Source organism: Oncorhynchus nerka, linkage group LG23, assembly GCF_034236695.1.
Source record: "Oncorhynchus nerka isolate Pitt River linkage group LG23, Oner_Uvic_2.0, whole genome shotgun sequence".
NCBI lineage: Eukaryota > Metazoa > Chordata > Actinopteri > Salmoniformes > Salmonidae > Oncorhynchus > Oncorhynchus nerka.
Window position 1 is genome coordinate 21,410,269 of NC_088418.1, and position 27,918 is coordinate 21,438,186.

Consider the following 27,918-nt stretch of genomic DNA (forward strand, 5'->3'; position numbering starts at 1 on the left):
ATAGAGCTCCAGAAAGAAGATGAGAGGGAAGTGGACAGCGGTGTTGGGGACGAGCCTTCCACACTAGACCATCCCCACCTCCTTCAAACAGAAACCCCTCCTCCCCCCTATCTCTCTCTCTCTCTCTCTCTCTCTCTCTCTCTCTCTCTCTGTCTCTGTCTCTGTCTCTCTCTCTCTCTCTCTCTCTGTCTTCCCCACTTCTGCTTCCCCGTCTCTGTTCACAACAAGCACTATTGAAGTACGGGCAGAAAAACATTAATACTTTACCCTACAAACAAAGTCCCCTTTTATCAAAAAGCACTCTTATCTACCAGGTTCCATCTACTACCTCCTACAGAAAGCTTTATAGCATCTATTTTTAGCTCCGAGCCAGCTATTAGACTCAGGCAAACATACAGTACATGGCTATTAATGTATCTTTTGGAAATGAAGTATGTGTACTTTGAGTAAAATGAAACATCTCCATTAGTTTCAGAAATAAACAACCACTTCAAGCCACAGAAAGCTTGCTTTTCAATCCAGTTTTTTCCCTTCATTTTAGAGTGAATGTGATAGAATGGAACAGAATAAGATGTAATTTGTTTATCGTCATTAAATATAATAACGAGATAGTAACCTTTTCCCTCAGTTTGTTTGGTTTAAAAGCTACCTGTGACATTTCATGTAATTTATATTCAAAGGGTGTTTCAAATAGCCAACCTCTGACTCCGTCAGTGAACAACGTAATTGCTAGTTGTACATTACATAAAACATGTTATCTAGACATTATAAGTGAGGAGAAGAAGTGTAAGAAGGTAAACAAACTAGCTTATTTGACAGAGTCTGGGCAGGCAGGGAAAAACAAGTTGGAACATTCAAGCTAGGTCAGGTTTTTATGAATGGACGTTTTTTTTCTAACTTTCCCCCCTCTCTGGCTTTGTGAATGAAAAACAACTGGAAAATCTAGTATAAAGACTCTGAGTCCCAAACTCTGATTGGCTACTGCTTTTCTAACTCCGCCCATGGTTGCTAGGGACCCGGACAGTCTCATAGCGGATTGGTTCAAAGAGAGAGCCTAGATTTCATTCATAAGTCAGGTCATTCATTAGGACAAAGGAAGAAATTCGAGCCCTTGAAAGAGGAAATCCACGAATCGCCAAGTCATTTGGCCAAGCGAGCGTCAGAGAGCAAGAAAAGCAACTCTCCGTAGTCCAAATCAAGACTCAAGTCTGGAAAAGAATTGACAACAACATTGTTTTTTTGGGCATTTCTGTCCCATGCTTATAACACACGCATTAAGCTTGAAATTTTCTTATTGTTGACTGTTATAAGCAAGGTGAGGTTAAAACAGTTATTTAGTTGCCCTGTAGCAGTTGAGACGCGACATCTGTTTCTTTTCACATTATCCACGGTTCCATTTTCTCTCTGGGCATTGATGTAGCCTAAATAGAAAGCATAGGCCTATACTTTTTAGTAAGAAGGGCCTCTACAATTTGTGTATTGTAGTTGTATAAGTGCATGTCCTATAAAATCACAATTTATTGGTTTACCGGACGATTTTACAACTGCAAATTCTACATGATTATTATATTTAGCCTACATAAAAACCTATATGAGACACATTCAAGTAACATTTTATAACTATATAAGAGCAATTGGCACATTGCATAGGCTTGTTTATTGAGTTAATTGTGTGCGGTATCTGATGACTGTCTATCCCGAACCACAGACTACGGTCTAGTTAGCGGTAAAGGTGGCACCAGCCCGCTGGGTAATCGCTCGCCATAGCTTCCCCTCTCTGCATTTTTTTGTGAATGGAGCTCATTAGGTATGCAGCTTTCTCCCAGCTTCATTCACAACTATCGCTCCCCCTTGTCCCTCTCTCGCTGCAGGCTGGCTGCGTGGATCACATTCAACTCAGCCTAAATGATCACAAACGGTTAACGGATGGATTATAAGATGGATGGATATTTGGATCAGCAAGTGCCTTACACTTTAGCAAATGTACGTATGTATAAAGTCATGTATTTGTTTAATGCTTTACTCAGTTGTAGGACTTGGCTACCGGGCTTTCTCTTTCGATCGCCCGTTCCATGCGATTTGTTTGAAGCAACTATGTGCGCGATGAAAACTCTATTCAGTTCGGTTCTAAACTATCAAAAGGTCTGCACATTTTTTAAAACTAAATAATATAAATTAGCAGCTTCAACAGATTTTATTTTACACTGTTTATTAACATATTCTTGTCTCTAGACAGGAGATGTTGACAGTGTAACACCGAAAATGGGCTAACAATTTGAGAGGGCAAATGGAACGATAAAGCGCGTTTGAGTTGCAACACTATTGCAATTCACAGAGACAACCGGCATTGTTTTTCTGTTGTGGTATATATTTTTTTTAGTCTGGAATGATAAGAAAAAAATAAAAACACAGAAAGTTACAACTATAATGATAATAATTATAATAATTAGGCTACTGATAATAAGAAAATAATAGCCTTGTAATACCCAAATTATAATGCAATATGTACTTATTTGAGTATTTATGGCCATATTGACTAATTAACTAAACCAATTAGTGACAGTGGGCATGTTCTATGTAGCCTGTGACATCAAAGGGTGTACGACATGTTTGACTGTATTTTCCACATCTGTAATATTTCTGATGCTTTGCAGAAGTCACAAGGAAATGGACCCCTAAATAGACTGTTGATGGCAGCGAAGAGGAAATACATGGACACGGAATTACCCCCTCAGGAATCTGAAGGTAAAGTTAGAACTCCAAAGGAAGCTCGCAATGGCCTGAAGTCCCTTTGCGTGACACGTTTACCTCGCCAATGCTTTGCTTACCAATCCGGCAAGCAGATATATCACTTCTATTTATGGATTGATAAATATGTCTTAACTTGTCTAAACCTGACCTAGCTGACATGACATGTGCGTAATGATCTTTGATCTTGTTGTTCTGTTGTATTCGTGTGTGTGTGTGTGTGTGTGTGTGTGTTTTTAGACCTCTTTCAGGATTTAAGCCAACTTCAGGAGACATGGCTCACAGAAGGTAATGTGTTTTAATTGTGTATGTTTCAGAGGCATTGGCAATGATGAAAATGTTATGTTAAAATATGCGTTTGATCTCTTGAACATTGGTCGTATTGATACCCTGGAGGACCAGCCTTGGTCAGACAAACATGGAAATGGTCCATAACAAAGTCTATTGATATAGTTGTGTGTGTGTGAGTGGGTTTGATCCCATTTGCTCAGTTAATGACTTCTTGGTTGATGAGAACACTTGGATAAATGACTTAAACTATGCTTATAAATCTGTCATACCACCACCAAGCAGCAATGGCTTCAAACAATTCCTGGTCATGATAGAGCTCATTTGTCCAGAAGTAGATTTATTCAATTATTTATTCAATTTCTACAGATGTATTCATGTAGAGTGGGGCTGAAATAATCTACAGTAGGATAATTACAATGAATTGGTATGTTAGTTATGTGTACCAAATAGTCACCAGGCTACACCAGGAAAGGCCAATAGTGTGTGCTAGACACACAGTACACGGGGTGAAGTACCAAGACGTTGTTTCTTAAAGTAAAACGAGGACGTTTAGGAAGTGAAAAAAACCCTGGGGAGTTAAAACATGCTGATGCAATACACATGGCCATTAGTGACAGAAAAAAATGTCCTTTGTGAACATAGACAGGACATGATTAGCTGTAAACATGCCCTATTTTGGTATGCTGGCATGTAGTATGCGTGCGTGCCAATATGCCCAGCCAATGCAAACAAGCAGCATGTTAAGCCCCTGTCCCTTAACACACATACCGATGAAATGGACCCAGGCAGGCAGCAGCAATTGTCAGCAGTGTGGAGTTTAAAAGTACAACGTGACGTACGCTCTGAAGAAGCAATTATATGTTAAGACGGGACAACAAAACCGAGGAATGACTCACGCTTGTTTGGTAATGTTTGGTAAATCTGGGGCCCAGAAGTGGCAAGGCAATATGTAACGCGTTAGCAATCTCTAAACCAGAAATGCAGCCGACTACAAAATGTTTACCATCTTGAACCAGCCAAACTGATACCCTGTGATTTAGAGCAGACCCGGGTCAAATATATGCTGGGACCGTGCTGGAAAGGTCAACGTGAAAAGAAAATACCCGAGGCAACACAGTATGGTTCGGGTCGGCACGGTAGTGTGAAAAGGGTCAAATGGGCCTCCCTCTTAAGAAAACGACGGTTTATGAAGCCCGGCAAACAATTCTCACTGTATCTCGGCCAAGGTGCCTATTCTCATGCAGCGTCAAACGGGCAAGTTCACACCACCACGCTCCACAGACAAAGACAAAGCCAACACCAATAAAAGGGACAACAATGAGAACCACTCCGAAGTCCTGTCCCTTTGATGGACATATTATTTGAATTCAGTCAGCCACAAAGGTAACATGCATAGCAGTAGATATGGGGTGCTGTTGTACTGCATAAAGAGATTGGCTAGAAGAAGAGGGCCAAAGGGAGAATTAAAAGGCCGAGCTGCCTGGGTGGAGGTTGGTGGTGTAACTATCAATGTGTTTGTTTTTTAACCCTAAATAATATATTGTTTTTGAGCTCTTCTGGCAGAACTCTTTCCTTTTACATTAATTACAGGCCTGTCATTTTGACTGATTGTGGTTACAAGGGATTCACCCGCGTAGCAGGAGGGAGTTTTCTGCTAGAGAGAGCGGGAGAAAGGGAGAGGGGAGACAAGAAAGTTGAGAGAGAGAGAAAGAGTTCAGGAGCTTGTCTCGTCTTGTTGTTTTCCTTTACATGTATGACTGAGAGTTCTGCGATCCCATCAGGATCTTCCATTGAGAAAAAACATTTCATTCGAGGTGTCTGGAAGGAAAAAAAGGAAACATGCATCTGTGCTCATATAAACACACTTTCTGTCTTGTGCTGACTTGCATCTCAAAGACTTTTGACGAGGTGTTCCTGGAAGCAAATCGGATACACACGCGTTCACGCGCACACACACACACACACACACACTCTCCCTCTGTCTGCCTAAGCACAGGGGTTGTGCTCTTGTCTGCGAGCCAGTCACACTGACGCTCAGACATCCTTAATGGGGGTTTTTCTCTTCCCTTTCTGAGCTCGATCCAACGTGTTCCATTTTAGACATGTTGAAACTAGTGGAAATGATTTATTGTTTGGTCTGGTGGACTAAATATTGGCCTCTGCTCTTTCTCATAAAACAGCTTTATCCCTCTCCTTAGGGCAAAAGACTGCAAAGTTAAAAGGGGGTAATAGTATTACCGTATAGCAACAAGGCACAGTATTATATAAGAAATCAATGTAATTTATCTGAACATGCTCCAAGACGGCATCATCCGGTTTCCTCCTCACAGGAAGAGGGGAAGAAATACGTGAAAGTGGATTTTGAAGTTCTTATTTTCTCTTTTCACTCCGTTTTGGTTTCCAAGCTAGGTTTTATGGTCTGGTAGCTGGTGGATGAAGTGAGGGGGGACCTTTCGGATAGTTTGGGGTCTTTACTTGGCTGGGTGATGTCACAGACGCTGGCATTCACTCACTCTCTCTTTGTGGGTTCTATGGAAGTCATTTTTCTTACTCCGTAGTTTCAATTTGAGAGACTTTTTAATGTTCATTGTAAATTAAACTTCAGATTTGGTTTCCTATAATACTATACAATCTCATGTTCCTTATTCTGGTTATGTTAAACCATTTCAGAGTGGAGAGTGGATCTGTGCTTCCCATGTGGTGGAATTATTGTTTTCGCTGGCCATTATGGACAGATTGTTGTCTCAATATTTAATGATAACCATCAACTTTTCCTAAGTATACTGTTGCGTAAGTGCAAGACCGAAGCAATGGAAAAAGCAGGAACCTTTCAAATTGGACTGATGCTAGTCGTAAGGGTTTCTAGTCCTGGCTGCAGGCGAGGTTTAGGGTTAGGCGATTTAGCCACATGTAGCGAATCAGATGCCAGTGTGCTCATGCATGGCTCACTGGGTAAATTTGACCTTTTCACCCTTTTGGGTGTTGGCAGTTCACTAATCTGGCTTTCCTAACCTGTTTGTGTGGTTCAATGTCCAGTGCTTGGGAAGACAATTGATATCGGAAATGTATTTGGATCTGAACATCTTGGCAAACAGGATAGTACAATACTACCAAGCCCCGTTGCACCTGTACCCAATGGGCTGGGTTTGCATAAAGACAATTCAGAATGTTAGGGCCTAGATGGTAGGATCCGGTTCATTTAAATATAATATCAATTATAAGATTGTAAATTAAACTCACTCCAAGTTAAGATCTAGTATGAATAGATTCGTATTTATTTCACCAAGTCCAGTATTTGGATTAATTTGGATCATTTCTGCTGTTTTTGTGATTGAATTATTCAACAAAACATCACTCATTCTTACTAGATAGTGGCATTGTGACCAAGATCTAACCCTAAATAGTGCTAACCTAAACTTGTTCTCAGCTCCCCCAACTTCTCTCTCAATTCCTCATACTCCTAACACCCCTAGCTTGACTTTTGAACGCACCTCAAAGCAGGTGACGATTTCCAGAATACTTCACTAGCCTCAGAGCATCTATATTGTCCAAGATCGTCCTCCAGCTTCACAAACTGGGTGTAAAAGACCGAAGGCAGCTCCACCTTTGTATTTATCCATCTATCACCAGTTTGGTTCGATAGCTAGCCTGCGTGAGTGACAGTAACCCTGTCTCCACTATAAGTGCACCTCTTAAGGTCATAAATCACCCTGTGCTGCCATCGTTAGGCCTCAAGTCAGAGCATCGTCCATCATACCGAAAGACAGCTTCACAAGCCAGTCTGAAGTAGGGACCCTGAGATGTTCCTGGTCAGCTCATGTGGTCAGGAAAAGCTCCTGACCCTAGTTGAGATCAGTCCAGAGACAGAAGAGGAAGTGAGAAACCCCACTCCCTCATTTTTTTCTGGTTACATTAGTTAATGAACTAGGTAGACCAGACCCAGCTTCTATCGCACTGGTGTCTATGGGAGAGCCACATGCTTAAGCAGATCGGAACTTACAATTTTTTCCCAATGATAAACGGCCCAAGTGAACTATCTTCCTTTTCCACCATTTTTGATCAGACCAGAATAAAACACAGTCAATAATCCCAGTTACGATGTTTGACTGAGGTCAAGGCATGACTTGAGGTTAAACCCTCGCGAGCTGCAGCTCAAAGGGTTAACTAATAGATCAGTGTTTGTGCCGTCAAGACGTTGAATGCCACATGAAACAAGGAGCTAAGCTTCATTCCCCCCCTGACTATGTGGTGTTGACAAAATGCTGGCACGCTGGAAAGTGTGGAGGTGAAGGTCGCTTGGCTGGATCCAGGTAGTGGGTCAAGTTTCATGGCCAAGGAGAGAGTCTGGCGAGGCCCAGCACCATGGCCGCCAGGACCCATGGACAGGGTGAGCCGAGCTTCCACACTGGCAAGGCTGCCGGACAGCATGAAGCACCAAGGACTGGCTCAGTTAATAGGAAAATGCGCAGGTGTAGACCTTACCGTGAAATGCTAACTTACAAGCCCTTAACCAACAATGCAGTTCAAGAAATAGAGTTAAGAAAATATTTACTAAATAAACTAAAGTAAAAATTCAAATGAAAAGTAACACAATAAAATAGCAATAACAAGGCTAAATACAGTGGGCACCGAGTCAATGTGCGGTGGTACAGGTTAAGTCAAGGTCATTTGTACATGTAGGTAGGGGTAACGTGACTATGCATAGATAATAAACAGTGAGTGGCAGCAGTGTAAAAACAGGGGGGGGTCAATGTAAATAGTCAGACAGGCTAGCGTAGCGCTCACTGTCTAGGTAAATTGCAGACCACCAAGGCTAGCTACAGTAGGTTAATTGATAGGCTTAGCATTCTGCTCAAACCATGACATGACGCTAACGGTTTCTCTTTCTTTTCTGATTTCAGCTCAAGTGCCTGACAGTGACGAACAGTTTGTTCCTGATTTCCACACCGAAAACTGTAAGTAAAGATTGCATTAGTGTAAATTCTAAGAATTCTGTGTTTGCGTGTTTGTTTGGTGTGTGTGTGTGTGTATGTGTTTGTTTAGTGTGTGTGTGCGTGTGTGTGTGTGTGCGTGAGAGACAGAGAGAGGGAACTCAGATACGGGGTCAGCATTGGGTTGTGAAACTGCTCGAGGCTTTGGGTGGAGCTACTGTATTTGTCGAAGTCACATTAATCTTTGCCTGGGAAAAAGCATTTCCGAGACACAAACTTAATACATGACCTACTCATCATGGGTGAATGTGGATGCTACCATTGTCCTCCTCTATCCATTTGCATGGTTTTGAAAAGCTGAATGGATCAGCCCAGGAAACCAGTAAAAGATCATTCAGAGTCCAGGTACAAAGACTCCCTTTTGTGTATGTCTGAGGTGTAAGAGGGGAAAGCAAATTCCTATACTACACAACTGCGCGGCTGCTATTTGAATGGGTTTCCCTTTTTGTTGTGTGTTGAAACAATGGCGATTCAGAGTAGGGGAGTGTGCGCTTTGCAAACAGCGTCCTCTGTGCCTTTTTCATTCAAACTCATTCATAGACTTATGGGTGAGTTCATACAATATGACGAATGGGGAAATAATATATTTAACAGCAAATTTGACGCAAACTTAACATAGCAATTTTGACGGGTTAAGTCTTAACTTGAACATGTTTTGAATATAATTTAAACATTCAAATAAATCTGAAGTTTTATTGTGTGTATTTTAAACTTAGCAATTTAGTTCCCCCTGGCCCCGTTCAAAACCCAACTGCTATTGTGGCTAAACACTGTGCCATTTATCCACAGTGACAACTCCTTAGTCCCAGTAACACATGCCCAGTGAAACATATAGTTCCCGCCTGTGGGCTAACAACGGTAACAAGGAAGCGGCGATGAACCCTAGAGCATGTAAGGGTCATGTCTACTTAACCCCGGGCCAGCCCAACCAATCGGCGGTCAGCCTGCTGCCCATGGTAGTCCTCGGTATGCTCCGTAGGGTCAGTGGGGCTTCACTTTGACAGGCAGCTCACTTATACACAGTAGTCTGAGCCGAGAAGGCCTCAGGTTGACAGACAGCGCTCCTGCTAGCACCTGCTGTTCACACTCAATGACCAGAAGACTCTCTATTCAACATGATTTGATGGGAAGCTCCAAGTTGACAGGTTGCCACAGACATAAAGATATTCTTCTACATGTTTGTGGTTGCGACTTGAAGTGAGTCTATTGAAGCAACCAGCGGATTTGATGAAGGCCTTATCTATTCCCATACCCGATTTTGCATTATTCCATCAAACTCATCGCTCTTCAGCCTTGTAATACAGTTCTTAACAGGTGACAGGTGCTAGGGAAACTCAGAGTACAGAGCGTAAAGTCGGCAAACAAAGTCCTAATCCCTTGTGCCAAAAAATAATTGAAGCCGCATTGAAAAGGCGCCACAGCAAATCAAACATAGTTGTTTTCCGAGTCAGGTTGTTACCTGTATGGATGGGTGTGGGAAACAGAGGGAGATAGAGGGAAACAGAGAGAACGAGAGAGAGGGATGAGGGAAAACAGAGCGTCAGACTTTGGGACACTCTGGAATGCTAGATTAAGGGGAGAGGGGGGGGCAAGAAGTGATTGTGCAATACCTGCACATCTGGTAAATCTATGTAATCTCTTTCCCTTTTCTCTCAATAACAGCTAACAAGCATGCTCTGTCTCCAGAGTTCCACTGAGGGAAGGTTATGTAAACACGTCATTTGCCTCCTTACCAGTGGTGGAAAAAGTACTCAGTTGTCATACTTGAGTAAAAGTAAAGATACCTTAATAGAAAATGACTCATGTAAAACTAAAAGTCACCCAGTAAAATATTACTGGAGTAAAAGTCTAAAAGTATCTGGTTTTAAGTGTACTGAAGGACAGTGGTGGAAAAAGTTAAAGTAAATACTATACATAAAATTCCTTATGTTAAGCAAACCAGACGGCCCAATTGTCTTTTTTTATTTACGGTCAGCCAGGGGCACACTCCAACACTCAGACATCGTTTAAAACACAGAATGTGTCTTTAGTGAGTCCCACAGATCAGATGTAACGAGTACTTTTTGGTGGCAGGGAAAATGTATGGAGTAAAAAGTACATTATTTTCTTTAGGAATGTAGTGGAGTAAAAGTAAAAGTTGTCAAAAATATAAGTAGTAAAGTACAGATACCCACAATAGCTATTTAAGTAGGTCCTTTAAAGTATTTTTTTACTTTAAAAAATACTTTAAACCACTGCTCTGACCTATACTGTGTATTGTAGGGAGTTTCAAGCTTTAATACGACACATGTTAGTCCCTTAACGGATGATTCACTAAACACCGTTATGAAATGAAGTCAATGGTAAAATGGGGGGGATGACGTTCAGTTCGTGATAGCTAAATGGGAGGGGAAGTGTTGTTAACTTTTGGGGGTTTGACAGAACTTTTGAAGGGGGCATCTGATCTGTAATGAGGGTGTTGGATAATGACAGTCCCTTTTGTTTTCAATCTATCTGTCTGGAGGGAGGGAACTCAGTCAAATGCAAATTGAATCTTCCACGCACTGATAGTTTACCTAGTTTCTACTTTTTAGAATTGTCTGAGACCAAATATGCCATTGATAAATGTGTTGTTGCTGAAATAAAAAATAGTGTGGAAAGTCGTTTTTTATGTTCTGTTAGACGGAGAGCAGCCCAAGAGACGTGTCCCATTCATATATTTTCTCCTGCAAGTAAGAGGAAGCGTCTCCCCCTCTCCCTTAGTCTTCATTCATAAAAAAGTGCTACAGTACTATTACCCCGTTTTGTGACCCCCCTCTCTTTGAGTGGATTCTCTGACCCCTCCCTCTTCCTGTATCGGTACAAACTAAGCTGAATTATAACTCTGGACACCCCTAGCCTCTCTCTCATTTTCACCCATCTACCATTTTGCTTTTTCTACGTTGAGCGTTCCAAGATGTGAGCTAATCCAACTATTTCAGAGCTGTGTGGGCTGATTGTTTAGTTTTGGACCTTGTAGTAATTATATAGGAAGTTGTGGCTGTAGATGCCGTTCCAGTCCTTTAGAGACAAAAAGAGAGAGAGAGAGAGTGCAGTTGAGTGCAAATGCTCACGACAGTTCGTCTCTTCGGTAGGAAGCCTCGTCATGAATTTATGACCTTCTCTCTTCTTTGTGTTGCTGTGTTCCCCTGCTCACTGGTTCGCTCAGAGCTGGCCCAATCAGTCCCCATTTAGAGCAGAGGGACCATGAATTGGCGAGCTCCTACCTCTCTTTGCTCTCTCTCCAGTTGAACAAAAATAAATATGCAGCCCAGTGTTCTCAACTTTCCAAAATACAGCTGCTATGCAACAAGTCTGCTGAAACATCCAGGTGACTGACAGATATGCAGGGGTACCATTCGCCCCCAAGGGGGATGATTCCCCTTCGATGTGTGTGTGTGCGGGAGTTTGTGCGTACATGTGAACACATGACTGAATGGGTCATTTCTCTCCAGAAACACATGCATCCTGGCCACCTACAGCCACACACTATGCACAAGCGCACAGGCGCACATAAAACGCACACACACTCACACTTCAGCCCCACAGTTTTATGAATGGGCTGGTTGTGAGAGACTGGCTGAGGCAGCACATTGGGTTAAAGGGAGGGAATCTCCATTCATGAATTGGACGGCTGTTATTCTACTACCACCACAAAAAGAGAAGGTGAACACTTCAAATGCCTTCTCTCTCACCATTTGGTTTCTGCCAATGTTATCTTTCAGTTATACATTCATGACAAAGGGGTTCCATTTATTTTCCAAACGTAAACAGTTTTTTCCCCCCTCTTATAATGCACCCAATGTTATAATACTATAATACTTTTCTAACTCGCGCAAAAATGGTCTTCCGTGGGTGATCTAAATGTTGTGCGTGGTGTGTCAGGGGAGAAGTGCATTTGCATGTTCAGGGAGAGGAAAGGGGGATTTGAGGAACGGCTGAGCTTTAACGTTCTCCACAGCTGGAACGTTTCCTCTTTCCAAGACGAGAGCAGGGGAAAACCAGGGGCAACAGATGCAGGCAGGCCTAAAAATAACAGACCCGGGTTCCACGTTTAGCAAGAATACACAGGAGCACGAGAGACCAGGAGATCACATCAACAAACCAAGCATGCCATCACGAAATCGCGTCAGAGCTAATTACCCTTGGTGACGCTATTGTTATGCCCAAGACCCACAGCGAGGGATATCCCTAGATTCTGTCTCCGTGACATAGCTGGGTCCTGTTAAGTAGGGAGAAAACGTTTTGCTCCGGTGTGTCTTACTAAACATGGCCGTGGTTTGCTCCGTTTTCCAACTGCCACATGTCACTTTAAGAGGGGATCATTGATGGTTGAGGCTGAGGTCTTGATATTGCCATAGTGACTTGCTGACACAGGACAGGCCTTGTGTGGAGTGAGCCTTGTAGGGCTGTATTGATCCCAGCGAGGGATGGGGAGGGATAGATAGATGGATAAAGATAAAGTGTAGATAAATCAGGAAAGTGGGGGGGAGGGGTCACACAGCACGCTTCCCTGTGCCTCGGGGCATCATGTTGAGATCCTAATCGCTAAACAGAGAGAGAGGGAGAGACAGAGGGAGAGAGACAGAGGGAGAGAGAGAGAGAGAGAGAGAGAGAGAGAGAGAGAGAAGGGAACGATAGAGTGAGAGGATCTGTGGATGTGGCATGTGCTCTGATATTTACAGGGAGGAGTTTGACCAGGCTTTCTACTGGGCTTGATGGGAACTTAGTGCAGAATGTGTTATCTACCTCCTTCAGTCAAGATGAGCCTTGTCCGCCCCTATATCTCCTCCCCTCCCTCTCTCACTTCTCCACTTGATGGATATTAGCTGGGTCAGTGGGAGCTCTTTATATCATTTCAGTAACAGTGGAGGGGGGGGGGGGTTGTTTATCACATTAAACATTTAGAGGGGACAGCTATATTGGGGCTGTGGGATCGAGAGTGAAGGGTCAATATTTTGCCACATTACTTACACCCCCGGCTTTTTGCGATGGAACGCCCCACTCGCTGCCCGTGTCCTGGGATGGGGATGTATTGTATTGTGCCTACTAAACGGCAATGGGGAAGAAAGATTTATAGACGGTCACAGGCCACGTAAAAAATATCACCGCAATGCACTGGGGATGAAATGTCTTGCCCAATGGTATGGCCATAACACAGTCACATGATGTTCACACACTTTTTGATTTACAGTAATATCTCCATCTTCACTGTCAAATTGTGAAATCATTTGCCACACAGAGCACACACACGATAGGAACATTAAAAGGGAATATCTTACAGTCCGAAAAAGTTCGACCTGACATCAAATGTTCTCGAAGTGAGAAGTGAAACTTGGATGACAGCAACGTGTGACACTCCGTTCTCCGGTCACACTCCATTCTCTGTGTCCGCCACATCCTCGTTTCCAAGACAACATCAAGCGACACCTAATAATATGAAACCAAAATACATGAAACACTTTTGTTTATCTTAAAGCATCACATAGTTGATCTGTTGTGCTATGTCGCTTTACCGTCCAATCACTTCCTGTTGATACTACAGTGCTCTCTCTCAATCTCGCCAGGCTTGTTTGGCAGGTATCTGACAACAATGCTTTAAATATTCAAAGAAGCCAAGTCACAAAGGCATTAGCCGATAAGAAAGGGTGACCGGTAAATCAGATACTAGACACTAATGGTTAAATGGACCAGGCGATGTTTGCAATAGACATTGAGACCACTCTGGAGCCCAGCGTTGGCTTTTAGGGATCTCCAGTTGTCATTTCGCCCCTCTCTCTCTCTCTCTCTCTCTCTCTCTCTGCTCTTTCTGATTGTGCATTGACCTGAGAAGCACACATGTCCTGCACATGTTTCAGTTCCACAGTGGAATTGCTGCTGGATTGTCTTTCCAGTCTCAATGAGGTGGAACAGATTGAATCGCCGTCGTTGACTCACCATCCCACTAGATTTTCCACCGACCACACTTTTTGCATGCGGAACTTTCAACGTGTGGGCCAGCATTACTTGGGATGAAAATGTCCGCGTTTTCAATGTCACCTAAATGTTTGCAGTAAGTGAAATGGAAGGCCTTTCTTCTCTACTTGATTAGGGTTGAACGTTACAGCAGGGGCAACAAGCCCAGTTGAAAATAAGAGCTATGAATCACGACAACAGAAAAGGTGGCACAGTGCGATGTAGAGGAAGCGGCATGTGTTAATATACTGCATTTGATCTCCACCGTCATAACCTATAAGAAAGACTCTTGTCTATCCCTCGTGTACCCTACTTTCTACAGTTGAGCCAGGCCACAGAGGCGGAGAGAGGATTGCTATTTGGCATGTCCCAGAAATCAATACGTTCCTTTGAAATCTTTAGAGCCACATAATTGGGCATCAGGGATGTTTTTATTGAACTGTCTGTCATTGTTGGGATCAATTTGCCAGTGAGGGACCATCTCTCTCTCTCTCTCTGACTCTCAAGAAACCCTCCGTGGGCTCTACTAAAGCTGTTCTAGGGTGTACAGTACATATGTAGTTTATATAACTCGTGCACTAATACAGGAAACTGTATATCATCTAACATTCAAGGAACAATCATGTGACAGTTGCCCATATTTGAAATGGACTATAGCTACTATGGATGTTCCCGTCAATACATCTCCTTTCATTCTCATGGTTTGCCTGTGGCAGATGGCCTAGTGGTTAGAGCGCTGGGCCCGGAACTGAAAGGTTGCTGGTTCAAATAACTGAGCTGACAAGGCGAATAATCTGTTGACGTGCTTTGAGCAAGGCATTTTAACCCTAATTTTCTCCAGTGGTCCCGTACTACTATGGCTGACCCTGTAAAACCACACGTTTCACTGCCCCTATCTGGTGTACATGACAATAAAACGTCTTCATAGTACTATTCACCCTATTGGACATTGCAACTGAGATACAGTTAAACAGAATGATAAGTCACTGGGAAGCTCCTTGACTGGCTGGTGGGTACAGAAGCGTACCACCCTGCATCCCACTGCTGGCTTGCCTCTGAAGCTAAGCAGGGTTGGTCCCTGGATGGGGGACCAGATGCTGCTAGAATGGGTGATGGAGGGCCAGTAGCAGGCACAAAGATACAGTGTATATATATATACCAAGGTGCCATCTTTCGGATAGGATGTTAAACGGGGTGTCTTAACTCTCCGTGGTCGCTAATGGCACTTATCGTAAGAGTAGGGGTGTTAACCTCATTGTCCTGGCTAAATTCTCAATCTGGCCCTCATTCCATCACCCCCAGCGTCCGATTGGCTCATTCATCCCCCCCCTCCTCTCCCCTGTAACTATTCTCCAGGTTGTTGCTATAAATGAGAATGTGTTCTCAGTCAACTTACCTGTTAAAATAAGGATAAAAATAAGAAGCTGTCACGTCCTGCAGACTTCCAGAGACTGACTTCCCATCCCAGAGATAAACACCCTAATGTAAAGCTCTCCAGATCCTCTCTCGCTGAGTTCAGGTTTGATTACTCTGGAGAAGAACCTTTAATGGTAGGAAACGCTCTGTATAAAATAAACTGAGATTACAGATGGGGGTTCCTACCTGGCATTCAACCCTGGCTGCTACTCGTTTGATCATTGCCATTAGCTACCAAACTATAATTGGAATCCTGTACAAACTTAAGATCACAAGACAATAGTAAGAAGAGGTACATACCCTATTTAGGGGTTCACAGCAAAGATGTGACCCCCATTTTCTCCAAAACACAATACAATAGAGACTTGTTCACATAATTAATAAGCATGTATTTAATGTAGCAAGAAAATGAGCAGTTACTGCCTTTTTGCTTGGTAGGGCAGTATTAATAATTCTCTTTTTTGTTGTTGTAACGATTACGCTTAAAATAATCCTAAAAAATCTTCTTCACATTGACTAAAAGTCAATGATTCACTCCAAATGTGGCCTTTGGACTCATCACAATAATAACGTTGATGGATTTAAAGATGGCCACACTATACCAGTAGATGCATATTAGCACATAGGCTAAAATATGCTAAAATACTTCTAAAATGTACCATAGGACCAAATGAAACCGCATTTGGAATGTAGGCCCATGGTACAAGGGATTGGTCAAAAGATGGCTGCGTTATTAACAGATCAAAAATCTGATTTTATGTGTCCATTTAAACCACTCTAACTCCACTCCACAGTGGCCTATCAACGTGAAACTTGTCATTGATATCATAGACATCTCTAAAACGAACCTAACAAGATTTGGTGTTGATATAAAAAAAATAAAAAAAAGTAAAACTATTCATTAACAACTCATTCTTTGCACATGTAACACTAATGCTCACAACCATTTTCTCCTTATGAACCATACGGCAGATTCACTCCAGACTTTGTATTTAGACTCATGATTTCACATAGAGGAAGATTGTTCCTACATGACAGAGTACTTGCTTTGCTCTCCAAATGATCTTGTATTCATTCTGTCATCCTGAACACCGTTTATTGCTGCTCGCAGCTTTATTTGGTAGTCTTCCTTGACGCTTCATGTTTTTAACTTTGTCTCTTGACGTCACAACACTCTGAATCCTCAATTCCTCTTTGCGTTACACAAAGTGGCATGAGATATTTCTTTAGCACTTAAGCTGCAGAAGAATGTCCCATTTCAGACAAGCTTCTGATGATCCTCAGTCCCGAGGAGTTCCCACTAGTACCTTAACCCAGCCGAGGACACTTTGTGTGGACGAGGATAGGGGTGGGGAGGGTGCTGTTGGGGTCTCATGTCCTGAGATTTGTTTGTGGTGGGGTTTGACTGAATAGCCTCCCTCCATGATGATCCCTCCACTTCCTAAAGCACTCAACCAAGACCATCACCTTTCACCCTGCGTCCTCCCCCAAAGATTCACTATTTACATATATGAAGTCCCCCTGCTCCTCCCTCCAACCCCATCCATATCCTGAATCATCCTGTGATCAGAAAGGGAGTGACTGGCAAGACACCAGGGAAAGCAAGATAAATAAAATGTTTTTTTTTGTTTTTTTTACGAATCAGGAAGAGGAGCAAACACAAGATGAAAACATTCAACTTTCATAACAAGAAGACTTTCCACATGCCCTCAATTTTGTTGGGGGAAATAAGACGTCTCTAAAGCGTCTCTAAAGTTAACAACCCCTACTTTGTTGAGATCATAATTTTACACAAGTTTAGGACGTGTTCACATTTCCAATCCCCCAACACCCATTCCAAATACAAAGAGAGTCTCTCTCTCTCTCTCTCTCTCTCTCTCTCTCTCTCTCTCTCTCTCTCTCTCTCTCTCTCTCTCTCTCTCTCTCTCTCTCTCTCTCTCTCTCTCACCTAATGTGTACAGTATCTGTCCAAAAATATCTAAACACTTCTCTCTACCATTATACATTATGTTTAAGTTCACAACACCCCCTTCCCATATTAGAAAAAAACTCCATGAAATATGAGGATCTTGGTGGAAAAAAGTGTAACTACTAACAGAGATGTAGAGAGGGAAACCAGAACCATGTGAGCTGGGGTCAAATGTCCCCTAAATAAAACCAATAGGGAAGAGCCATGCTCTCCAAACTCTGTTTATGTGACTGCCACTCCTTTATAAACTTCGGAGGATTTGAATTTACCTTGATAATGTCACCTTGTTCAAGGATTTGTTAAGCCATTATTTGTTAAATCCTTTTTAAATTGTACATTTTAAGAATCCCTTTTCCGGGTTGAAATAAATCATAAATCAAATCGTATTAGTCACATGCGCAGAATGCAACAGGTGTAGACCTTACAGTGAAATGCTTACTTACGAGCCCCTAACCAACAATGCAGTTTAAAAAAACACGGATGAGAATAAGAATTAAAAGCAACAAGTAATTAAAGAGCAGCAGTGAAATAACAATAGCGAGACTATATACAGGGGGGTACTGGTACAGAGTCAATGTGCGGGGGCACCGGTTAGTTGAGGTAGTATGTACATTAGTTATTACAGGGACTATGCATAGATGATAACAACAGAGAGGAGCAGCGCTGTAAAAGGGGGGGGGGGCAATGCAAAGAGTCTGGGTAGCCATTTGATTAGATGTTTTCTGATTCCATAGTTTACTCTGATCAAATACAACTGAAACAATTCAGATGCTCAAAATGTTGTGACATTTCTATTTCGGATCAAGGGATATCCAAACGTGTCCCAACCTCCTTTGATCTTGAGCTTGAGAAATCAGTTGATTCACTAGGGCCTCGTTAACAGGGAAGTCCGCCAACCCCTGCTAATTGGGGGGAGCATGCCAGACGACAGCACCAATCATACACACTCACAGCCGCCCTAAGCTCATATACAAGAGTAATTCATATTGTATATCCTGACACACGAATCTCCACCCACTTACTGTTGAACGGTGCTGTGCTTCATCCTCAAACAGCGGCCAATGCTCTTGATTCGATGCCGTTCACAGAGCAGAACGCAGTGTTCGAAATTAAACAAAAGCAGGGCCACGGCAAAAGGCCGTATGTTTGCCAAACGAATTAGCTGCTCCACTTGTACTGCATTGTGACTGAACTTGTGTACACTCTACACACCGTGGATTGTGTGTAGTGAGAGGGTCACCGTGTGAGACAAACACATTCCACAATCTCATAGCCATATTGGAAACAAATTCGGTCATGTGCCACCCTGGGCATGAGGAGAAAGGAAGAGGGCAGAGGGATTTGGAGGGCTGTAATCCTATTGTGTCTGTATGGGAAATCTGGGTAAATACTTTTCTAATCCTTTTTGATCGCACTCTAAAGCCAACACTTCCTCACCTGCCCGGGTGTGTCATGGGAAAGAAGAGACTAAAACAATAGGGGTTTTCCCCCCATTTTCAAACGTTCCACAAGCTGTCGGTCTGCCTGTCTGCGTATGTCTGTCTGTGTCTGTCACTTTCTCTCTCTCTCCCTTTCTCAGTCTCTTTCGTTCTGTCTTTATTTCCCACTGATTGTCTGTCGTGTTTTTTTACTCCCCCCATTCCTCCCGAGCCTCCTTTTTTTCTTTGTTGCTCTGTTTGTCTGTAGACGTCCCTTTCTCAGCCATTTACAGTATGTCGCTGCATTTTCTCTCCTCCCTTTTTGTGAATGGGATACAGACAGTATGCAATTACCTGGTCTTGGGTTTCGGTGTGGCCTGTTCCGTCAGCTCCACACCCACTGCAGACACACATGCACGCGCACACCCACGCACACGCACACACACACACACACACACACACACACACACACACACACACACACACACACACACACACACACACACACAGTCGTCTCCAGCTGAAAGTGCACAGCTGCTGCTGTTTACCCTCTCAGGCCCAGAAAAACATCCTGTGCTGTACAGTCAGTCAGTGAGAACCTCCCCTCACATAATAAACACAGCCTCAGCAGTTTGAAGCTCCACTTTGGGTGGTTTGTGTGGCCTTCAAGGCAAAGGTCCCCACCAAGGGAAGAGCTTGACAGAAAGTAGATGTCTTCTGTAGAGTTTGGATTGAAAAATGGGGGAAGAATATAGGCTGTGTGGAAGATCTAGTAAACATACTCAGAATGTACATGCAGATGAAGAACGAAACCAAGACAGGAAATGTTAGGAATTGAAAACCAGTCAAGGTGTGGAGAAATGCAAGAAGCAAAATACAAGACGAACAACTTCTACATTTAAAGGTTTAATAGACAGAAATAGACAGACGTATACATATGGGAAGACAGACACGTTCCTCTAAGAGGTTCGCAGAGAATCTCTCATCCTCCGGGGGGGGAGGCCAGACGTTATACTCCTCTTTATCTGTTCATTGTCTCATCCTTCCCTGCCCTGGGCCAAAACATTACATTAAGGGGTTGAAACATTTGAAACATCTTCATTGCGTAAGGACACCCATGGCCAATTTTATGGCTCAAGGGCTAGATATCACTTACTAAGACCTGCTTTAAGGTGACCTCTGGCCTTAGAGAGGGTACCTGGAGTCCAAATTCCAATAGGGAATAATCATCATAATATTGTTCTTAACAAGTAACATGACCTTGTGAGGTCAAACGTAAAATGTTTCTCTGGCCGTCTCCTTTTGGAAAATAAAGTTATTAACTGAAATACCCAAAATTATATAACATTGTTTGCCAAGGAAATGAAGAATGTATTATGTTTCACTCAAACATCATACTGACCAAAGTGTTGCATTGCCTTTTGCAACAAGCTCACAATCTCACTGCAGAACTAGACGTTTATCTACGTTTTTCCAAAACGTCAAATTTCAAAGTTGCTCCAAATGTCAAAATTTCAACATGTTTTTGACACCCTGGGTTGCTCCTCTTGCTCAGCATAGTTCAGTTGCGGCTGATCCACCACCCCCGTCCACAACGCCCTTGCAAAATCCAAGCCTACTTGATGGTAATAATATTCACTGTTGCCCCTAGTGGCCTGTTTTGAAGGCATTTCCCGACGACATCGAGACATGGATATACATCCCATTTCGAAGTCACTTTTGAGCAATCTGCCTGGCCTTTTGTTCATTGAAAGACAGTTTCGTGGCCGGTGCCGTTGTTTAGGTTTGGGTATATTTTGTGTTGGGTGCATAGGAAGTTATGGCCTGTGTTGTGTCTGGAAGTGAGGAGAAAAAGTTGGCGAGGACACCAATGGCTTCCAAAGGAACTGCAGGAATGTGTGTATGCACATGTATGTTTATTCGTGTTTAGATGTGTCTGTCTGCATCCCTTGTTTTCAACTGACTGTCACCGAAGCGGTCTGGCACATGTTAGGGATCCCTGTGCGGACGAAAGTGTTTGCTTTGCCTTTGAACTTGATGACATCATAGAGGGTAAAAAAAAAACGATCCATGTTTGCCAACCTGCTCTTCTGTCTCTGTTCTTCTACAGCAGTGGCATTCCACAGCCCGCCAGTCACCATCAAGAAGGAACCACCGAGCCCTTGGTCCGACCCCAGCCAATCCTGTAGCCACAAGCAGATCCCCAATGGAGAGCAGTGCCTTTATGCCAGGTACATATGTCAACAAGTACAGTACTAAGCTTATTATGGCCCGTATACAAACATTCTCATCTTATGGAGTCAGAGGATCCATAGCAGGTCACTAGTCAAACAATTCCAATCAATTCTCATACACAAGGCAGTGCATCAAAGAGAGTGATCAGACAAGCTACTGAACACAACGTGAGTCACTACAAAACACCCATCCCCCATAAGCCCACTGGCTTACTGACCTGTTTTACTAATGTTAGGGCCTACTACTGATGCCTTGGTAATACTCATGAACCAAATTGCGATTCATAAACCATGCTTGTGTGTGTTTTCTAGTGCCTACGAGCCGAAGAGGGCTCCAGGACCCAATAAGAGCTCCTGCCCCCAAGGGACGCCCATGTCTCCCATGCAGCATCATTACTCCCCCAAGCCTGCCGGGGGCGCTGGTGGACGGCCTGACAACACGGCCTACAACATGAACTCCCCTGCCGCCTCTCAGCCACTGCCCAACCACAACAACTACCCCATGAACCCCAGGTATTAACCCCTGTACTGTATGAAATACTTAAAATTGTGCCACAGAACGATTAGCCTTTGGTTGGCATAATAATATTCTGTCGGTACTGATAGTTTTCATAACCTCTCTTTTCCCTTCTGTTAGTTCCAGGTATCAGGCCCCCTCAGCAGACATGTGCCCCCAGGGGTTCCCCCCTCAAGGGCAGGCCTTCCAGCGCATGCACCCTGCCCCAGCTGGAGGCGGTGGTGGGGGAGGAGGAGGTGGAGGACCAGGTGGAGGTGGTGGCTATCATCGGCAGCACTCAGACCCCTGTCTACCCTACCTGCAGCAGAGCTTCAAGCAAGAGTACCTGGACCCTCTTTACGAGAGGGCCACCCACATGGCAGGACCCGGGCATGGATCAGGGCACGGGCCTCACCCACCTCACCAACACCAACAACCCCACCCGCACGCTCACCACCATCCGCACAGGTTCCCTCCTGCCCACATGATGGTAAAGCAGGAGCCAACCGACTACACCTATGAGCCTGGTGAGTGATTAAAACACTGAGGGTCCAAGGGAAGAATGACAGAGATACAATATGAGTCTGTTTAGAATGGCAGCCCCCGTTTAATATAAAGAATCTATACTGAATGACTCGTGGTTTTAGGAGGGAAGCTAATCTCTCACGGAGGTCACAGAGCGTCTTTCCCCCCTAACAACTCAAAACACACTGACCCACGGAATACTGCAAAACATACCCTAACTAATTCCATATCACTCATGTAGGCATATTCACCTTCTGTAGGACGTATTACTTACACATATTACTTACACATATCGATTTGTGGCTTTTTCTCTCTGTCCTACAAAAAGTTCCTTTGAAAAAACGGTTCCTTTGCGTCATCCTGGCGTGTCTGGACATTAGAACGAAATGTCCAAACGCAGACACTTCTATATCAGCTACAGACCTTGCCCTACCCCCTCCCTACCTCCAAACTCCTCCTTTCAACTCCCTGGCACTTTGCAAAAAAAGGTATTGACTCTGGACTGTAATACAGTTTCTCCACACTTGTCTCACCGAAAGAGAGGCAGAGGAATTTCATTGAGAAAATGGAGGGCACTGGAAAGACTAGAGTCCCCAGTGGAGCACTCTGGGGTGTCGGGTTGCAACAGCGGCTCCCTTTTCTGCAGGCAGATGAACTCATAATGGAAAAATGAGCGCGGCCGCAGTAACTTGAACACTGACTGTGGAGGGAGAGAGGAGGGGGGAGGACAGGGTGGGGTAGCCAGGGGCCTTGGCAGCCATACCAACACAGTGCAGCAGAACAGCCCCGAAGCCCTGGCTGTTCCCTTTAAAGGAAAAATCTCTTTTGGTATTTGTTTTATTGGTCCATTGTTGATATAGTCAAAAATGTTATGCATATCAGCAATCAAGTTTTCAAGATATATAACTTTCAAAATGCAAAATGCATCATACCGGCTGCGTTTATATATTTTGAAAGTGATAGGAGGAGTTGAAGAGGCTGGTGGGCCTGCCCGAGACGTGTGCCGCAGATAAAAGCTAGCAGCTGTTTTTCTCCGAAATGCTATCACAAGGACCCCATTGTCATATTTGAGTAAAAGTAAAGATACCTTTAATAGAAAATGACTAGTAAAAGTGAAAGTCATCCAGTAAAATATGACTTGAGTAAAAGTCTAAAAGTATTTGGTTTTAAATATACTTAAGTATCAAAAGTAAAAGTATGAATATTTTCAAATTCCTTATATTAAGCAAACCAGGAGGCACAATTAAAAAAAATATTGTTTATTTACAGATATCCAGGGGCACAGTTCAACACTCAGACATCATTTACAAGCAAAGCATTTGTGTTTAGTGAATCTGCCAGATCATAGACAGTAGGGATGTTTTCTTCATAAGTGCGTGAATTGGACCATTTCCCTGTCAAAATGTAATGAGTACTTTTGGGTGTCAGGAAAAATGTATGGCAAAAATATAAATAGTAGGTAAAGTACAGATACCCCCAAAAACGACTTAAGTAGTACTTAATGTATTTTTACTGAAGTACTTTACACCACTGCTGAAATGTGACCAAAATTATAGATAAGCGCACCACTAGCACATAGGCAGTTATGCAGTTCAGGCTTGTGAATAAAGTTGTCTTTTTCATATTCAAATGTCCATCTAGTATACTAATGTGTGCCATTGTGTTGCGTGAAAGACACAAAATGGCTACGAAAGCTGGCGACACCAGCCAGAAAACAATTGACCCGGGCGCTCTCGTCCCAAATCTTCCCATCACTCCCCAGTGGCAGGCTTCCCTGGCTGACAGTGATATTATTTACAGTGTGATAGTCTGCTGGCCCGGAATGGAGGGTCTGATATACCCCAGTGACATCCTATCACAGCCACAGCGCTGCAACTGCACTCTCCAGGAGTGAGTCACCAGGCTAAACACCACTGAGAGGCAGACGAGGCAGGAGACTAGAGCTGCTGCACCTTTCACCCACTCTGGCCTCCTCTTGCCATTCATGCACTCACTCACACAGGCACACATACTGTACACTGTGTAGGCGATAAGAGCAGTTTGTCACCAACCCGGGCGCAGCCATTAGCAACAGGCGGAAACATCCGAGGTTTTCAATTAATACAACTTTAGGAAATGGACATTTAATTTGGGATTGATAGAAGTATGAAGATCCCATCCATTTGCAGTGTGGGATGGTTGAGTCAGGTAGAGGTGTGTACAGGTGGATGGACAGAGTGCTGACAATGCAGACTCACATTCTCTACCAATGCACTGAACTATACTGCTGCTCTTCCCTAGGAGCTAACTCATGGCCTAAAAATACTGTCGGAGACAAGTGATATTTGGACAAATGAACGTTTTGTCCTCGCGATGAACAAAAATATGCACATTAATGCTCTTTCTCCCCATGGATATTGGCCTAGTGTATATAGACTAAATCCATCTGTACACTAAAAACTATTTTACTGGTTGTTTTTGATTCGCTGCATTGACCAATAGGTGTATGCTTGTTTTTATGTCCTATAGATGTGCCTCGATGTCCTTCCATGTACCACCACAACGAGGGGTACCCCAACCCCCAGCACAACAATGAAGGTAAGCAAAAAATGTGTCTGGTGTAATTCATTATTACCTGTTATATGCATGTATAAGCCTGTCGTAGATACTACATAGACATTTATGACAAGTGTTATAATGCATTATGACTGCCTAATCATGTTGTTGTTTTTTACATGCATGCCTTATTACCAAAAGTCTGTGCCAATGGTTCATGGCACTGAAGATAGGATGGGGGATACTACATGTACTGAATCTCCCTCTCCTATTCTTCATTTAAATGAGGCCTGGCTACTGGCTGTAGCTTTGCGGTCATTGGCTAACCAGCCCAGAGTGTCCTTATTTCCATTGGCTAACCGGCGGTGTGTCTATGTTTCCATTGGCATAGGCTCTGGCCTCTCCCATGCCCCAAGAATCCCTGGATAAATATTACTCCTGGAAAAAGACAGAGTATTTTTCCTTGAGAAAAGAAAAACAATCCTCATCTTCACTCCCTTTGTTTGTCACACCATTTTGGGTCATTCTAGTTCTTGTCCAGCATAATTTCCTAAATAAGTGGGCATTCTGCAGTTGCTTCATCCATTTTAGCCTTTTAAATGAATGATATATACCCAATGATTCTTGGAGAATATAACTTATAGATGCCTCCTTAAAAAAATGCATTCAACCTTTATTTAACCTTCAGTTAAGAACACATTCTTATTTACAATGACGGCCTACAATGATGGCCTACTCATGAGCTTCGTTTAACTCTCGTACCCCATCAGAACCCAAAATATACATTTGTTTTACATGTAAACAAACACTGTACAGTCTCAAAACAAAACTATAATGTTGATATCATGGATGGTCAGTCCTTGTATCCACAGCTCTGTCTATGCGTTTGAGAGTGGTTAAATATCTCCAGACCCATCCCTCAGCCTTTTACCAAATCCGTGTTGAGGTGCCCCTTTAGGAATCACAAGAGTCTTAGACACTTCAAATCAAAAGTATAATTAAAACAAAAGTAAGAGGGAAGATGGAGTCCTTTCGAGATGTTTAGCGTGAGGAATCCTCCCCTTCTCACTAAGTGCTCTACACATTCTTGTTGAAGTGTAAGAGATACATGAACCCAATATAGTCATTCATTTTGTGAAAATGTGATCCGAGATCTGGCATGGTGAACAAGCTATAGCAACACAAGACCACTTTAAACACTGTCTTTTCTTACAGGCTATCTCTTTGAAAACGACTCCCGTGTCGTTCCTGAGAAATTAGAAGGTGAGTCTTACCAACTCCTTGCACACTCCAATCCACTCCAATAGGTGTCACTGAGATCAGATTATGGTTATTGATGATGGCACTGAGGGTGTCCACTGTCAGTTCTCCATGGGAGAGACATAGAATCCACTCAATCACACCACGCGGCTCTCCATTTGGGATCGAGTACCTATCGCTCACAATAATCTTCCCAAGTACGTGTATCGGTATCAGCACTATATCACTGCCAATAGTATCAGATAAAGTATAACTGAACAATAAGCTTTAGAGGTTTTTTTTTGTGTTTTTTTTGCGTAACAGGCTCCTGGTTGGAGCTGAGTTAGTGGGTTTTGTTTCCCGTGCTTGAGGTAAGGACCGGGCTCCTGTGTCATGGGAGCAAGCTGATAGTCAGTTTCCCATGGTGCACTGGGGTGACTGGTGTGAGGGGAGAGCCTGAGGGCTCCTGCACAGGTTGAACTGGCGAAACACACCGGGTTAGAGTGACAGCTACTTACAGTGACAGTCCCCATGTTCCCACACTCATAGAACTATATATTGGCACCATTCCCTGCTTCTCAAGATAATTAACCAATCAACTGTCACTCACAATGTTGCAGTTACTACAGTATCTTAAGCCTGTCAAGACAGCCATTGATTGGACTCAACCAAAATTACTGTCTCGTCCATTATCCTATTAGTAATGTTGAAAAATCTTTGCCCACATTGCCATCCCTGTCATTAGCTGTCCTACGTCAATGGTAGGGCTGTGATGGTCATGGAACTTTGGTTGCAGGTTAATGGTCAGTCAAATGACCACGCGCGGTCACTGTTATAATCATTTGAATAGCAAATGATTCATTTATTTATTATTAAGAAGCACATTTCTCCTCCACTCCTGACTACATGTGCTGCAGCTGCACGGAGGGGGGCGTTGCCTAGGCAATCAAAGACTTGTTTGCTACAACACCTTTTGCTTATTTCAGCAAGGAGCAACAAGGTTTCATCACGTTGTAAAAAAAAAAATACATGTTACCCAGAAACAGACTCAGACTCAACCGCACAATTGTTTTTGTTTTGTTACGGCAGTTATAATTGTCTGTTACACACGATTATACACTAATTGTACCATCCCTAGTCAATGGTAGCTGCATACTTCCTCAAACAGCCTGAGCCTCCAGCCTGGTCCAACCTGCAGCATCCCTGTTCCTCTCCAGGTGAGGTGAAGCAGGAGGGTGGTACCGTGTTCCGTGAGGGGGCCCCCTACCAGCGTCGGGGATCCCTGCAGCTCTGGCAGTTCCTGGTGGCCCTGCTGGACGACCCTGGCAACGCACACTTCATCGCCTGGACCGGCCGCGGCATGGAGTTCAAACTAATCGAACCTGAGGAGGTAAGGCCCAAACTACAGTAACTAGATCTACAGTTACGTGATATTATAAGTCCATTTGGGATTTTTGCTCTTTGTTGAAAAAAGCAAGAAGTAGAGTTCAAACTCATCTAGTCAGAAGGGGTAAGGCCCAACCTTAACCCTAATCCTAACCCTAACACAACTGGGGTCTAGTCTAGCTAAATCTACAGCATTTCTGTTACGTTTCCGTGAAGTCCATTTGGGATCTGACCGTTGTTTAGAAACATTAGAAGTAGCTTTGGGTCAGTCAGATGTAGGAGGTCTTTAATGCGGATCATGTCATTGTCGAGAATAACGTTTCAATGTTTGAGATTGTTCCTCCCTCCTCCTCCCTACCCCTCCCTACTTCTATACAATCCCTCTTGGGCCATGCACTGATCTAAACTGCCAGGCGCCCATTAGCCTCCATGCATTATTTACCAATCGTAACAGTAGATACACACACAAAATGGAGGAAGAGCTTCATCACCTAATATTCACTCCTTACATCACATTACCCATAAGTCAATGAAATGTATGAGAGGAGCTTTTGAAGTTGAGGGCTGTTGACTTAGAAATTCATTTACCTGTTTGAATAAACTTCTAAGACGTTTATTTATAAGACATTCTGATACAATGACACTTCCATTATCTGGTAGCTGTACGTAAATAATTAATACTGCAAGGTTTTTACAA

The 27,918-nt window shown here is 43.3% G+C and overlaps 1 protein-coding gene across 2 annotated transcripts in view; it reads left to right on the forward strand.

The window, feature by feature from the left end:
- Positions 1 to 1,104: 1,104 nt before the first annotated feature.
- The window catches only part of LOC115106453 (ETS translocation variant 4-like), a 28,392-nt gene continuing 1,578 nt past the window's right edge, over positions 1,105 to 27,918 (forward strand). The window contains exons 1-11 of one of the 2 annotated variants that reach the window (XM_029629215.2): positions 1,105 to 1,315; positions 1,872 to 1,983; positions 2,655 to 2,745; positions 2,989 to 3,036; positions 7,941 to 7,994; positions 20,917 to 21,037; positions 21,353 to 21,553; positions 21,678 to 22,063; positions 24,570 to 24,638; positions 25,812 to 25,859; positions 27,053 to 27,225. In XM_029629215.2, coding sequence (XP_029485075.1) covers positions 1,927 to 1,983; positions 2,655 to 2,745; positions 2,989 to 3,036; positions 7,941 to 7,994; positions 20,917 to 21,037; positions 21,353 to 21,553; positions 21,678 to 22,063; positions 24,570 to 24,638; positions 25,812 to 25,859; positions 27,053 to 27,225 — 1,248 coding nt within the window. In that variant the 5' untranslated portion in view covers positions 1,105 to 1,315; positions 1,872 to 1,926. Of the gene's footprint in view, positions 1,316 to 1,814; positions 1,984 to 2,654; positions 2,746 to 2,988; positions 3,037 to 7,940; positions 7,995 to 20,916; positions 21,038 to 21,352; positions 21,554 to 21,677; positions 22,064 to 24,569; positions 24,639 to 25,811; positions 25,860 to 27,052; positions 27,226 to 27,918 lie in introns of those variants that run through there. The other variant, XM_065007936.1, reaches the window with a different exon arrangement.